Source organism: Notothenia coriiceps, unplaced genomic scaffold (genome assembly GCF_000735185.1).
Source record: "Notothenia coriiceps isolate Sejong01 unplaced genomic scaffold, NC01 NC01_scaffold00006105, whole genome shotgun sequence".
Taxonomy (NCBI): Eukaryota; Metazoa; Chordata; class Actinopteri; order Perciformes; family Nototheniidae; genus Notothenia; species Notothenia coriiceps.
Window position 1 is genome coordinate 213418 of NW_011338806.1, and position 16769 is coordinate 230186.

General features: G+C 39.7%; 1 protein-coding gene across 2 annotated transcripts in view; it reads left to right on the forward strand.

Annotated features, from left to right (window-relative positions):
- The first annotated feature begins 362 nt into the window (after positions 1 to 362).
- Positions 363 to 16769, forward strand: part of dact3a (dishevelled-binding antagonist of beta-catenin 3a) — a 22979-nt gene continuing 6572 nt past the window's right edge. Inside the window, exon 1 of one of the 2 annotated variants that reach the window (XM_010768916.1) lies at positions 363 to 796. In XM_010768916.1, the coding sequence (XP_010767218.1) occupies positions 512 to 796 (285 nt within the window). In that variant the 5' untranslated portion in view covers positions 363 to 511. Of the gene's footprint in view, positions 797 to 16228; positions 16272 to 16769 lie in introns of those variants that run through there. The other variant, XM_010768917.1, reaches the window with a different exon arrangement.

Genomic DNA, 16769 nt, shown 5'->3' on the forward strand with positions numbered 1-16769 from the left:
GTCATGTGGTCAGGGCTCTGTAAGGAAGTGGCAGATTTTTTCCGGCTGTGTATTTTCAAATTCTAGTGCACTCGGGCTGGTTTCTCCAAAATTACCTACCCCACCTTTAATATTTGTTGTTGGTATTTGTTTTGGTAACAGAATTTGTTTCAGTAACTTATTTTCAATTGATTTAATTACACTACTGAAAAAAGGGGGGCCACAGGGGGGGTCCAAGCACAGTGCCCCCCCCCCCTAGAAGCGCCCATGTAACTGAGGGGGAACTGTCGCTGCTGGGTGCAGCGTAACTGTCTGTCGGATATCCAACTTCAAACTAACTTCACTGTGCTTCAGCGTAGCTCAGATTTGAGGAGGAGAACGGGTCCGAGTCTCCAGCGGTGAGTCTAGCCGCTGAACGCCCAGCGCTGCAGCTCAACTGCGGGATCCGGAGAGCTAGAAGAGTGAAGGACTCCAGAGGGTCTATTCAGCCTCCCTTTGTTGGGAAAAAGTAAGAGTAAAACTGGAGGGGAAGATGTCTTCACAGAAGCTACCGGGCTCTTTTGGAGTCCTGTTCCCAGGATACTCTCTGCCCATGAAAGCAGAGCGCAGTCGGAATAAGGAGAGGCTGGAGGCCAGTCTGGCCGGTTTGTGTGAGCTGGAGCTGCTCAAACAAAGGCAGGAATGCCGGGTGCTCAGCGCTCTCTGCCTCGGGGACTCTCCGGTTCCCGGGCGTCCGCCTTGGGGAGCCCTGCGGTCGGCACGCTGCGCCCTGGACGCACCGAGCGGCAGCGCGTCGGAGGACCTCAGCCTCCAAACTGTGAGTAACTGTGAAATGATGCTGTTTTAGATTGCATGGGCTGTAAAGGAGATCCTGCTTTCTGCTGGAGTAAAAGGCAGTTCGGTGTGCATCCTTATAGATGCAAAGTTGACTAAATTGTAGGTTTGTTTGTCGTGCGCAATGGCAGCAGTTTCGAAAACTTTGCACATGAAGGGCCCCGAAACAGGATCCTGAAATGATTAGAGACATTCAGCCTGATAAGGTTCGGTCTTATCAGCAGACAGCAGGGTTTGTTGTCATGTGTGACCTGGCCCGTGTGTCTGCTGCAGACACAGATCCGGGTATTGGGGAGTGCTGGCATATGGGTTATTTTCTATAATTACTTTATATGCTGACTTTTTAAGATTACATTTGTCATGGCTTTGTTATATGTTTCTGATCTGAGTCTCTTCTTGGAACACTGCAGGTCCCTGGACCTTCTTATGGTACATTAACGATTGAATTAGATTAACAAGCACTGAGAGTATTGGGAACATTAGAAGAAAAGAAAATCCTCCTGGCTGTCATTGACCTCAGTGTGCACATATGAAGCCATGTCAGGAGGGCCCCTGAAGTCACATTACCAAATAAGGGAAAACCTGGGGATAGGCTCATTACCTTATCCATTCCATGCTGAAGACAATGGATTATCCAGACATTTATATCCCCTGAGTTTGGATAAATAATGCCGTAACAGTTGAGGTCATAATTTCTACAGACTGCCTCACTCCTCCGGATTTGTTCTAGTTCTATCCAACTTCTTGGAACTCTTTGAAATGGATTCAAAAACCAACATCAGCGTTTTTAGATGAACTGTTACTTACTATTGGCTAGAAAAAAAGAAAAGTTTTCTATGGCAGTTACTTTAGCCAAAGAGTCTATGTTGCATCTGCTTAATGTTTTTACCAGATGATGCTTCGGAATATAAACGACATGCCTCAGGATACAACAGTTTTTGACAGATTTTTTGCATTTGCCAAATGTAATGCACATTGTTGCAAAAATGACAAACTATCAGAATAATAGACACTAAAGCAGATACAAACTGTAACGCTGTAGAAAACACTGTCTTATTATATTGTTTTATTATATTATACTTCCATACAGGAAACTTTTGTGAGAATGTCACAGCGTTAGCATTTTTTACATTTTAAAGAACTGTGATATTTCCTTGGGATCTGTACCTGAATTTGTGTGGAATGTTCAGCAGTTTCTGAAATTAACTAACTTGTGTAAAAGACCTGTAGATGCTGTTATAATAATAATAATAAATGGGATTTGTATAGCGCTTTTCCGAATGCTCTGGACACTTTACATAAAATCATGTAAGATATCTCCAGTTTCCTCTGAGGCCAGCAAGCCTGCATCAGCTCTGTGCAGCAGTGAGACAAATGTGTTCTTGAACAGGGATGCAGCCGATAAGAGGATGAACTGAACGGGCTACATGAAACAGGATGGATTTTGTCTGGCTCTTGACAAATAAATATTTTAAGTATCATAAGTGCACCATCGTGTGTTTTACAGGGATTTGGACATGACCCAGCTCTCCAATTGCTCAGTTACAGCAAACAGTTCTCAACAAAAAAATAAAATAAAAACAACACTGTAGAGGGGGAAAATGAGCCAGATGCTGTGTTACCACCAGAACCATTTTAGATTTTATCCATGTAGAGAATTTGGAGGAAAAATCCCCAACCATTATTAGCAAATCTATAGTCCTGTAAGTAATAGAAGACATTTTAACACTGAGATTAAAGTGCAGTGGTTTGGTCAAGAAAAAGAGGGCTTGTGAGTAATTGACCTTCTCACATCTATCTTTTCCAGACTTTTACTCAGACCATTGTTTAATTCCTAAACTGTGACACAGGATATCTGATTCAGTATTATTAAGACCGTCTGCACATCTGCTGGGTTTCCAACTGTTAGCTGAAGGAAACTAGAAATGGAAGGCATTCCTTCTGTGAGGTCTTTAGGATCCCACCAGTGTTTGGACTATACATTAACTTGAATCTGATAAGGGTTCCAGTTGCAACATTTTTCACGGCTATAACTTCTTTAAAAGATAAACAAATCCGAAAGGCATAAGCAGAAAACAGCTCAAGCACAGGATTGACCACGAAACAACAATCAACTGAATTATTTGTTTAGATACACAAGTATTTCTTCCCAAAATACCGACGTTTTGTCAGGACCCTTTAGGTTCAAGCAACACATGGTCAGTTTACAAAAATATCAAGATTTGGGAAAGTCGGTTTTAGTGTTAGGGTTACTTTACTTAAGTTCATAATTAAAATCAGTTCAACATTGAGTCTTGGGTTCACATGGGACACAGACTGGGGTCTCCTGGGTGAAAGTCCTGTGTTTGTTGACCCATCAATCCCTTTGCTGATGGAGTGAATAGCGGACCAGAGCAGTTTCTCTGCTCAGCTGATATTGCTGCTGGTAGATTTCTATTGGAGTGAGGTTTGTCTCAAAGAGATGCTAACGGTTCATGACTCATGTCGGTATTTGTTGACAATGACACATTACATTTCAGATCATTTGAGTACTTTTTGGTTGCAGACTTTTTACTGTTACAGCCGTTGATCTCATCTTGCATTATATGTAATGCTCATCAGGTTAGGGTTACTTACATCACAATTTTCCAGAGAGAGTTGAATATGAAGAAAACATTCAGTCAGTCCTTAAATAGAGCCAGACAAGCGTGATATAATAAACATGCACAACTTTCAAAGTGAAGTTGAAAGAAAAGTTCAACATTTTTGTCACAACCCTTATTTATAATCTAACAAACAGAGGTTTATTCCAGTGGTGTTCATCACATTTCAAATGTTTTATTGAAGCTCTATTGACACCAGTTACAAATGTCTATAAAGATATTTGAGATTAGAACAGTTCCAGGCTACAGTGAACATTTTCGGCTATTATTCAGTTGTTGCCACTTTAAATTCATTAATCTTTTATCTGAAAACCACACAAAATCTTTGGTGTTTACACATACCGCATCAATTTTAATCAGGCTAATAGCCTCACAAATGTTAAATGTCAAGCTAAAATGTTTGTTTTTTAAGGAATAGTTAGAAATGTATGGATTTCTTCTTTTTTTTTTTTTTTCTGACTTTTATGTATGTACATGTATGTATGTGCATGTGTGTGGGTATGTACACACATGTATGTGTATATGTGGGTATACATATGTGAGTATATGGGTACATGTATTACTGTTATTATTCTTTATTTCCTTATCTATTCATTTTCTTTTAATATTATCTTCTTCATTACTTTACTTTTACATATACATGTATCTATTTATTTAGTTATTTAATTTACTAGCTAGGACCGGGAGGGGGAGAAAAAAAAAAATATATATATTGACTGTATAAATCTAAACTCATTGTGCCTGACTCAATAAAAAATACAATAAAAAAGAAGAAAAAAATGTTTTGTTTAGCATAAAGACTGCAAGCATGGGAAACCTGTGAATCCCAATGATAAACATGGTGTACCTAATCTGTGTAATCTGATCACAATCTGTTCACAACAGAAATGTGAAAGCGTCATGGTATTTGCTGGAACTACTTTCTTGGGAGCATTGGCTGAAGCCTTGTTGTCACGGTGAGGTTGCCAGGGTAGCAGCAGAGTCTGCAGGAAGTCACTGCACTCTGATGAAATCATTCAGACTGTTGAAAAAAACTTGAAGCTGCCAAAACCTATTTACTTAGTAATAAATGTTCTAAGTAGCTAGCCACAGTCAGAGAGTCTGGAAAGAGATCTGGAAAGAGATCTGGTCATCGGGCTGCGATACTCCCTCTGAGACCCTCGGTGGTTTCCAACACACTCAAGTTCTCAGCCATGACTGAAGATCTTTAATCATTTCTCAGGGCGGTTCTGCTTCAGACCTGTATTCACCATTACACTCAGTGTTTCTCAGTTCCTACTTAAAGTTATTCTCCCTCTGCGATTGTTCCCATCAATCAAAGGGTCTGATTGACTGATGGGTTTCCAGTAGAGAATCTCTTCACTCCCTCTTGTTAATTGTTGGATTCTTATACTGCAAAAGCTGAAACGTTGACTTTAATTAAATGTATTCCAACAGAATTCACTACTAGCAATAATATTACCGGTAAGTTTAAATAGGGACAACTCAATATTATCTCTTTCAAGAAGGTCTTTGTTGACATACATTGAATTAAAGTAAACTTTTCAGTTTTTACTGAGAATGGTAGCTAAATAACAAATAATTAGCATCCTATAATATTTTTTTATTTTTAAACTTAACTCCAAATAAGTTCTATAAATGTCATATACATTTCCCTTGCCATAATTCAATCGACCACAATTAGACTCCACCAGTGTTGTTCTGAGGGTATAAAGTATCCTTCATCATAGGATTATGCTCAAGTGTAAATAATTATTTTAGAGCACATTTTTGGTATGGTATGTGTGTCAATGTTTATATACACTCAATGAGCTGCACTGACACACTGCTCACTTGGTCCCCTTGTTGATATTGCTGCATATGGCATGTGCTTCAACCGCCAGTCTGAGGGTTTCATATGACATAACTCACTGCAGACCAGTGGAACGTGGAACTTCTACAGGGTTATTATATACGGTAACTTTGATATGCTTTATTCAGTAGCAGTTCGTGTGTGTGTGTATTCATTAGTGTGTGGAGGAGATATATAAAGAGGTGAAGGGGCAGAGAGTGATGCAGGATAAACAGAGTCGTGAGAAAGAATGTGTGTCTGTGTGTGTGAGAGAGAGGCTGTGTATGTATTCGTCAGCAAGAGCTGCTGACAGCCATGTGACAGCTGACAGCAGCTGTGGAGGCAGCATAACCTTCAGTATGTGTGTGCGTGCGTGCATGCGTGCGTGTGTGTGTGTGTATGTGTGTGTGTGTGTGTGTGTGTGTGTGTGTGTGTGTGTTGTGTGTGTGTGTGTGTGTGTGTGTGTGTGTGTGTGTGTGTGTGTGTGTGTGTGTGTGTGTGTGTGTGTGTGTGTGTGTGTGTGTGTGTGTGTGTGTGTGTGTGCGTGTGCACGCTCTGCATAATCAAATAAAGACATTGAAAACCATAACGGCACTCAGGGAGCACAGAACTCCACCAAGGCCAATGGGGCGCTCAAATGCTCCTTGGGTGGTCCCATTACCTGAGAGTTGGGAAGTCGTTCTCTCGACTTCGTGTTTATTAGCTTTAAGTTCTAACATGGTAACAACCTGGATGCTAAAAAGAATAAAGTTGTACGTTGCTCGGAGCATTTCTGATGAGATCGCCCAAGCTTATATCTGTTTCAAAATTGTTTTTGGAGTGAACGTTTCCTAGTCTCAAACACATTTTCCCATTATTGTAACAAAGTATATTTACTGAGGTACTGTACTAAACTACAATTTTGAGGAACTCATTCTATGGTACTTTATGCTCCTCCCCCACTACATTTTGGAAGCCAACATGTTTTACTCCATTGCATGTATATAGTTACTTTACAGGTTCAGGTTATTTGCAAAAATGTAAATCAATAATTAAATAAACATTAAAACCAGTGTAGGTTAAGATATCCAGCAGCAGTATAATAAGAATTAGCTCCATATTTTCAGCTGTGATAAACATATCCATGCATCAATAATCATAATTTAACATCTGTTTTTACACATAACGAGTACTTTTAGTATATTTTGAAACTGAAACTTTTTTACTTTTACAATTATGTATTGCTATTTTACATTAGTAGAGGATCTGAATACATTTTCCACCAGTGACCTCAGCCCAAAAGCCTTATATGGCGATGTTAATGAAAGAAATACATTCCTCAAGCCAAGCCAAAAATATAACCTCCTTGGCAGTAAGTAAGGTTGATGATCAGGACGTTTAAACTAATGTTCTTGCAGTTAGGTGAGGTGAATAAAAGCTTCAGGTTAACAGCAGACATCTTAAAGGACTTCAAATGAATGATGTGCTGTTTGATAGGGAAATCTTATCTTATTGTCAGTGTGGAGTTGCTTCTTTGATTAGCAGAGCTGCTGACAAAACATCAAGAGAGTGAGCAGTAACACTCTCCCCTTCAACAACAGCCGCAGATTAATTCCCCTTGAGCAAGGCATCAATCCACCAAATGCTCCTGCAGCCATCAGTTAAAGTCTTTCCTGGGAGTGCATGAGGTACATTTGGTACGGTGTGTATTTGTTGACAGAGTGTGTGTTTGTACTGTCATCTATCATACAGTAAGTCTCAGTGGAGAGCTTTGCAGCTGTGACCAACGTGTCACTGAAGCCAACACAAACATTCTCAACTCTAATGGATTTGTTTTGCTTACGTTTCGCACCATGCTGAATTGGGCAAACACAGTAGCATGTCTGTAGCTGTTTGGGCTGCAGTGGGGTAGAGGGGTGGGCCTGGGGGGTCTTCACTGAGCTGGCAGGTCACTTGTGAGGTCTCCAAAACAAAAACTACCACTTGGTTGCTTAAAGTCACAGCTGTGCAGCTTCAGGGGTGTCAAGGGAAAACAATGCATGACTAGGAGCTGGGACACAATAGCCCAGAGCCCATCCTAGGTCTCCTCATTGCACCAACATCTTTCTTTAATAACATAGAAATGTTGCAAGCTTTTGTTCCTAACCTTTCTCATGTTGTTGTTCGAGGTGAAGATGGTGAATGCAAAACAAAGATAGAAATCCTGCAGGCCCAAAATACAATCAAACTGTTGGGGATAAAAACACAATAAAGCCGAAAGCTTATTTCCAATCCGTGATTCAGGACAGATTGAATTGCCTCAAAGACCTTGCTATGGTTGGCGGGCGGTGCTGAGAGGAATGTAAAGAGAATTTAGGAAACATCGAAACCAGAAAATACAAAAGGATGTACAGACTGCTTAGCCAATGGGTGAGCGCATGCCATTTCCACAGGTCAAGCAGAACTCTCAATGATATTGCTCTGTCACATTCCTTATGTAGTACAGTTAACTCGTAAACAATGTTGGAAAGTGTTTGTATACATTTTTTTTTAAATAAGCATAGCACATGTCAAGTATAAACCACCTGATCCACGTAAAATAAGCAACAACACTCAGGACAAGTGGGACTATTTGAATTGATTCCAGTAGACACAAGATAACACATGTAATCTAATTTGTTCTTGGAATGGAAAACATATATATATCAGTCACACTCACATTACAATTCATTTCTTATGTGATTAAAGAAAAAGAGTCACAGGATCAATACATCCGACAGTAAGCCCCAGTATGTGTTCACTGTCTGGCTTTAATCAAGAGAAAGGAAATGACGGCGACCTCTGCAGGATACTGAGGGCGATTTCCTGCAGTAATCAATATTTGTTTCCAAGAAGGATCAACTAATTTGAGTAGATTGAGTTCTTAAGCATCTCCTTCTGACTCTAATAACCTCAGAGCAGTTGAAAAGCAGTCAGTGAATGGATCCTTGGTAGCATTGGTCCTGATCCTGGATTAGCTGTATCCTCCTCAAGTCCTCTGACTGTGCTACAGTAGTTCCAGCTGAAATATATATTTATATGTATAGGGCAACACCAGCTGCCAAATGCCCCTTAACCTCTCTGTGAAACCTGAGCTGGACCATGGATGTTTCATTTTCATGCTTGTTTGCCATCTGAAGATACTATCCAGGAAACCGAGAACCGTTTTTGGCCCAGTGTTAGGGTCCCTTCACATCTGGTTTAAAACAGAGCTGTATTAGTGGCAAACATTCCAAGTTGACTTTGAAAATAAGCTTTCAGCCATTCCCAGTGCATGATTTAATAAAACAAATGGCACTTATATTTCCTTTCAAGTTACATTTTGCATATATTATATATAATACCTGTGTCTTTCTTTAAGATAAAAAAGCTGAACGGGGAGTTGTAAAAAACTGATGGTGCAAGGTCTTTAAAGAAGTCACAAGATCCAGTCCTCAGAACTTAGTTACATTTAATTAATTGACTGATAAGAAAGTGAAGGAAAGTAGATCTTAGTGCCGACGCTTGTTACTTTTTAGTGTACTTCAACAACATAGCCCAAACTGATTTCACTATGTAACTTTGGACTAAATGCTACCCAACCGTTACTTACTAACAAGAGCAAACTAAATATTGGAGACCACAGCTGCAAATTCAGGACTTCACAAATGGCATCATGGTGCTGCTTAATGTCAAATTGAGTACATGCATTTGCTGTTGTAAAGTGTGGCGAAATGCCTTGTACTTAGAATACACGGATGTTGCACTCATAACGTAAAACAATCTGAGTTTGGAACGGACACTTCACACACTCTGTCGCCAACGTTGCATTGGAAGTCACGTGACCAGCAGTGATTGCAGCTGCTCCTGTCAGCATAGCACTATAAAAGTTATACATGTTGAGGTTTTCCACTATTTCAGAAACATTATACTGGTGTTGAAAAGAAGCCACCGTTAGTTTCATAGGGTTGATTGAGCAGTCAGTAATGATTTGGTACCAACTGTTAGCTAAATAGCAAGTTAGCTAGTGTGTACAGAAGCATCACAATTGAGACACATCATTGGTGCTTTGATTAAGTTAGTTAGCTGCAAAATAAAACAAGCACTCAACACATAGAGAACCTTTCTTATGATGCAAGCCTCCAGTCACAGGCACAGAGTAACACAGTTACACGATTAAAGCTAAGGTTATGGAAACTGTTGAAGTCATCACACTTCTGTTTCTAATTGGAGAACAAAATAAGTTTCTCAAGCGTTATATATAACTTTCAGAGTGTGATTAACATCACATGTAGCTTAGCTTGAGATACGAGATAAGATCAGCAGACTTCCTCCAGCTTGCTATTTCTGACATACATAGGCTACTGCACATCCTCCAAACCATCACACTTTGTATGATGTGGTTGGTTCTTAAAAGTATAGTAGTACCTTTATTTAGAACTTCGCAATATTCAAAAACTGGTGTGCATGTAAACTGTGTGTGTGTGTTGTGTGGGCGATAAAGAGTGCAGACAGAACATGTGAACACTTAGTGTTTAAGCAGTTTAACTTTGCAGGGTAAGGGTTTACATTATTGATCACAGGAAATAAGACTGAATGTTTTTTAAGGCGGCTGCAGGGGGACTCTTTGTTTTTTAGTCCGTCTCTGTTTGTTTGAACTCCTTTGAAACATCACTCCCATTAATCCGTGTTTCCTGGTTCTGTTTTTTTTCTCCTTTTCTAATCCCCTAACCTAGAAAGGAGAGCCTTTCTGCTTTCCATCCCATCTTTACCTCTCCATCCTGTATCTCATTGTTGTCATTGTGACAGCAATTCAAACCTTTTAAAATGATTTTTAGATTTGGAGTCTAATGTTCAAGGTGCCTGCTTATCAGTACACACACTTACATTGTTCTGCATAACTGAGAGTCCACCACTGTGAAATGACCTTTCATTGAGACAGCCTTCTCAAAAAGCATTCCTACCCCCACACCCAACCACATACTCACACACACTCTCAAGCGGTTTATCTATTCATCTGCACTCATGTTTCAAACAGGCGTATGTCTCGATTTACATTTCAAATTGAATTGTGGGAGAGTTCAATGGAGCACGCCTACATTCATGTCCATGTAAATGAAAAGTCAGGTTTAGTGCAAAATCACTCATTACACCCCTACATACACAATAAAAGTAGCCTGTATGAAATATGTCGTGGCTCAATTAATTCCTAAAATGCATCTATTTGGCTAGACTTGTCTAAACATCACAATGCATAATCACATTTCGACAAATCAAATCTGTTGCCAAATGCATTCCTGTGAAAAGACAGAGCTTGTGTTTGTGGAATGCATATTATGTTCATTATTTGTGTGAAGAGGATGGTCACATACAGGTGTTGTCAGTCAGCAATGTCGATGTAATGAATACAAGAAGTGTACTTCAGTTCTGATCATGGTTTCAGTTAACACAGCAGCATCAAGCCAGAGTGAATATTGTTCATTTATCACACAAAAATACACTTTGAGCAGAGGATGGAAAACATTACAAACTCTACACCCAAACGGACGTCCTTGCCAAGTATGACTTTGTTATAGTCAAGTAAGCTGACGTCATACAGACTATACAGTGTTAATTGTCAGGGACGCAGTCATACGAATGCTTTAGAGTTTGACCTCTGTGACCAGTGAAAGTGTGACTGTCAGCTTTACAGCTCAAGGCGGCAGTATTACTGAAGGTGTGTACCCGCGGGCACACTTGTGCGTGTGCATTCATGCATGACTGGGTGTCTGTCTATGCAAAGACATGAGTGTGTGTGTGTGTGTGTGTGTGTGTGTGTGTGTGTGTGTGTGTGTGTGTGTGTGTGTGTGTGTGTGTGTGTGTGGAAACAAACAACCATTGAGCCAGAGTGGTCTCACATAAGTAGCCGCTTAAACCCACACACATCCCCTTTATACAGTGGATGCCTGACATAAAGCCAGCTTAATTATGCATGCACAGACATGTGCACACACACACACACTCTCACACACACACACACACACACACACACACACACACACACACACACACACACACACACACACACACACACACACACACATGCATGTTGAAGAGTTGTTACGGTTGAGTGAAGGAAGCAGGACCCAAATGCAGATTACACTGATATTGCCTTTATTTCAAGGATAAAATAATAACTTGGACAAAACAGAACACTCACCGGTGAACTCAGTCACAAACAAAAGAAGAACCAACACTGAACACAGGAAGAGACAAGACTAAATACAGGGAGGGGTAATCACAAGACGAGAAACAGCCGGGCAGGGGAGGAGAAACACAAGGGCGACAGGTGAACACAATCACATAACTAGACACACCAGGGAAACTAACTAATCTTCAAGGAAAGAGATCTCCATGTCAAACTTCTTCCATTTGTAGCTAATATTCTTTGAGTGAAATCTGCAAAAAAGGCAGCTTTATGAGATTTATTATGTTGCTATAACTCCAACTTTTTTTAAATGAGAAGTGGGTGCAATTATGCTCAGATGCAAAGGCTTTTGGATTTGTTCCAAAACTAGCATACTCATGGAGATACAGATGTTTTGTTTCACTCTTAGGTTTGTAGCACTTATGCTCTCTGTTATCTGTTATATTCAAGCGTTTTCCAAATATGATGCATGTGAGCTCTAAAACGCAATGTATGGGAACTGCATGCCTCAAGTTAATATATCAAGTCTTTGGAGACGTGCCCATTGATGAACTCACCCAAAAAAATGAAATAAATTCTTATACCAAAATCACCGCTATGGACTTATTGTTGACTGTTGGCTCTCAAGGAACCATACATTATGGTGGTCTTCAGTTTAATGCTGTGTCGTTTTTAAACTTGGAACTCGAGACATGGACTCGAGTCAAACTTAAGGCATAGAAATTAGGACTTGAGGCTTGACGCCTATGCTCCATTTGCTTTGGTGTACCCCAAGGTTCAAATTGAATCCCTGTTTATTTTTGGGATTGTGTAGAGATTCCCACATATTTTTGAATGGCTTTGCTGATGACAGACACCTCTACAAGCTGAGGTTCTTTTTTAAGTTACCTCGAGAAATGCTGAATTGCCAAACATTTTCTCCAGCTTCATTTAAGCAAGAGAGGGTTCCTCATTTTTGTTCTTGCAAATTCCACCAGTAGTATAGCCAGAGCCCGTCCTCTCCATACAGTCATTTTGGGATGACCGTTTTGATTCTTCTTTACATTTGACAAAACATTATGCCTACATACAAGTCAAACTCCAAGTGGTGCCAGCAGTATTCTACCAGACCATCTCTACCAACATAACCAGCCCTACCATATGCCTCCCACTTTAAATCCTGTCTTAAAAAACATATTTTTATAATTACTTTAGAGATAGGCATAATAGACTATACATGATTTATTTAATTGTGTCAGTTACAGTTATTTACCTTTTTTTAATTTCAGTAATTTAATTGTATTTTCCCAGTCAGTCAAATATTCTTTCATCATGTATTCGATGTCAACCTTTATTATAATCCCTGCAGGCCTAGCTAAATATCACGGGAAAGATCTTTCCTCTTAGCTTGCAAGTTATTATGTTGTCCCTCTTGAGATGATGCTCTGGAACCCCTAAAGTCCTGAAATTTGATGTTTTCTTTTCTTGTTTCCACAGGTTACGTTTACCTGTGGAAACAAGGTATAATCTTGTGCACACAAGATCAAAAAACATTACATTTGACAGGACTTGATTTGCTCCATATACGTAATGCTGACGTCTTTTTGTAACATCAAGTCTACAGAGTGAGCATATATACAAAATGTAAGTTAAGAGCCGCAGAGCCAATGATAAACCAGGGCCAGAGGTTTGACTCTCAGTGTGGGCTCTCTTATTATCCAGTCTAACATCTTGCTTCTGCTAACCAACTTTACGCTTGTCTCAGAGGTGTTTGGATTGGGACTAAAACTTGGAATCACTTCTTCGCCCCCACTTCTTACTGGAACTTTCCTACAGCACAGTAATCCATTTCCTGAAGCGAGTAGGCAGATGTGATTATGTGGAAAGAGATTCCTCTGTACATATGTATAGATTTGATCTACTGCAAGGCATCCAGTGGATCATTTAGAGGCTGTTATGTTGTGATACCTGTTAGCTGAGTCTGGAGGGGTTCAGATTCACATTCTGTGAAGCAAACAGCGCATGTCAGTGCAGACAGTCCATCTGTTTGTGTAAGGAGAATTCATGTCTGGAATTTGGTTATTTTGGTTCAGCTGGTGCATTTTCCTCCCGCAGGATATTATAATGTGGTGCATTAAATACAGCGTAAAAACGACCCTACCAAAAACTCATTGGAAGCTCCCAATTTCCAATAAATTCACAGTGTGAGAGCGCTCTCTCTGCCTCTTTCTCACACTCCGATGTTGATAATGATGGAGATGATGCAACATAAAGCAGAGTCGAGGGTGGTCTCTACTGTTCTAGTGTTTAACATCAATACAGATGTAGCGATTCATTTCAGACAGTTTGAAACGCGAGGGCCGTGATTGGTACGTGATCTGCCCTCGCTCAAGGGAAAACCTCCAGCTTGACTTGAGACCACCCCCGTGATAGATAAATGTAATTATAATTAAGCCAGCTGCAATGGATCATTGATCCACCAGGGGGTGCAGTGGGGTTCCACACTGGAGCTCATGTGAAATAAAGTCAGATACAGTACGCTGGATGTACAGCGGAACTTTGTTAAGATCCATATGTCACGGATATCATACTACTTTGCTAAATAAGAGACATGTAATCATTTACTAAAACATCACCATGTTGTTATTTAACAAAATAATTTTGTTATTCGAAAAAAACGAACGGGAGGAAATGCAGCCCGGCTCTCGATTTTTAATCCTAATTTAATCATCATCTTCACCACGATCATTTATGTTTATGTTCGCCGAATTGACATGAAATCACTGACACATATGAATATACTGTATTCAACTTCATTAAAACGTTATTAACGTGCCTAAACTCAGTAATTCACCAAAAATGTGTATATTTTAATGGAGCTTCGTCGGTCGATCAGGATCCCAAAGTGTAGCGGAGGGATCCTCATCTGGATGACGGGTGCTATTTTCCCCATAAGGAACAAGTCGCTGCAAATTATCCCGCTTATTACATGGCCACATTCTCAACAAAGTAACGACATGACTCCCAATATTAATTGAAATGCTTTTATGGATTTAGAAAATGTTTTTATTGATTTAAAAAATAGTTGTATGTATTGATTTAAATTGACATGCATCCGCTAAGAAAAAGTCCGTTGTTACCGTTTTTTAAACAGTCAGAATGAAACGGCAGCTCTCAGCTGTGTATTTACACAACTAATGGCCCATCAACCACAGCTCTCTCCCCCCNTTTGAGTTGAGTTACTTGAAAAGCTAAAGTGAAACTTGATTTATTTTATTGCAGGGTCTGATTATTAAATGTCCTTGTTTACTTGTGAGATGCAGTGGCATAAAGAAAATGCTTACTTTGTTTGGTAGTACTAGTAGGTACGAAAACACTGGTTTTCTTGTTCCAGTCTGTTACTGTCACTTTGTTTTTGACACTTTAAAATACTGCTATCCTACAAAAATGCTGTAAAAATCCGATTTATTATGTAATAAAAAACATTTTCTATTTAAAAAAAAATATTTATGAAAAAAAAATGTCTTCCCTTTATTATTCAATATCGCGATAAATACCGTACCGTGGACTTGTTATCGCGATATTATCGTACCGTGAGTTTTTGGTATCGTTACATCCCTACTAATAACGGAGCTCAGCTGTTCAGACATTATTATGCATCAAGTGATATACATGGTCAAAACGACCTAGAAGCACACAGCTTACAGCTGTAGTCATGTGACTTTAGCTAACGTTAGTTAGTGAAATTAGTTAATTAAATTAGTTAGTTAATTTGTGAATGTAATCTTTGCTAGCTAGCTAGCTACGTTAGCACGTATTTACCTTGGAGCAAACGTATTTGTGTTTGTTGATATTCGCCATATTCAGCTGGGCATGAGGCCTGCCGCATTTCTTTATCCACTGGCGGCATCTCTCCTCTCGGGTTTTGGGTTTAGGAAACGGGTAAAATATCACCCCCCCCTCTAAGCTTATGGGATATCTGCTATCCGATTTGCAAAGACCATAAGCACAACGCTTCACCATTTTCGCAATGAATTTGAACGCTTGTCGGACTTCCACAGGGAGCCGCGCACGTGATCGAATATGATTGGACAACGGGCATTTAGGGGCGTGGCTTTGCGAAAGGTCAATTGGAAAATTACCTCATTGAGAGTACATATATTTTTTATTTATTTGTTTTTCAAATGAGCTCAAAATTAGTTTAAAGGAATTCTTCATTCAAAATGTAATTTGCCACCCCCCCTCCACTAAAAAGTAAAATGTTTAATATAGCCACAGGCCAATTGTGTAACCTTTAAAGGGGCCCTATTCTGCTTTTGGGGGTTTTCCCTCTCCTGTAGTGTTTTCCATAGGTTTTAGTGCATGTAAATGGTGTGCAAAGACTAAAATCACTGTGTTCCTTGCAGAGGGAGTTTCCCTGAAAGAAAGAGCTTTTTGAACATTAAATCATGGAAATCATGTCACAGAAGAGGCATTAAATACAAACATGAACCTCAAAAGGAGCATCATAGAACCCCTTTAAGCTTGAAGACATAACATTTGTGGCATATAATGTTAGAAATAATTGTATAAAACTGTGACATAGCAGTCACTTGTTTATAATAAGGAGGCTAAAACAAACCTCACCAGCTGTGTGTTGACTAACATTATGTTCATAATGAATTGCAGCTGGTTTTTCTCTCTTGAAATACAGCTGTTGCTCTGTGAGTGTGTGTCATCAGTGGGGGACGCAGAGAGAAGACTTCTCACAGTCTCAGTGTTTTGGCAGCTTCATGACTCTGGTTTACAGACTTTTATAGACGGCCATGGAAAACATAAGTAGGACAGACGTTTCCCCACTAAGGTATATAACGTTAATGATGTTTTTATACCCTGCAGGGGGTTCCTGAGGTGTATCATGTTTGACAAATAGTAGCTACACTATCAAATAAAGTTTAACTGCAGTAGTTATACAGTGTTACTCCATTAGTCATAGTGGGTTTAAAACCAATGTTTTATCTGAAGGTACAACTAAACAGACTTTTATAGTAATCCAGATGTTGGCATTTGATGGACTTTCTGCGGTAAGCAGGTCTGGAATTTGTAGAAGTGTCTCAAATGTGGAACATGTGGGTTTGGTTAAACATGTGAGGGCTGCTCCAGAAATCAGCTGACCATCTCCTGTGTCTCAGGAGTCTGCCTATATTTGTCTCTGTTTTGAGTAAAACATAATTCATGCAGTGACATTTATCATGAAAGTTTTTAGTACCTATATTTAGTACCTATATGGTGATGACTTCTCTTCTCTGTCACTGTGCAATGTTGTTCAGACAGGCGGGGGGTGCTGGCTGGGGGTAGGGAG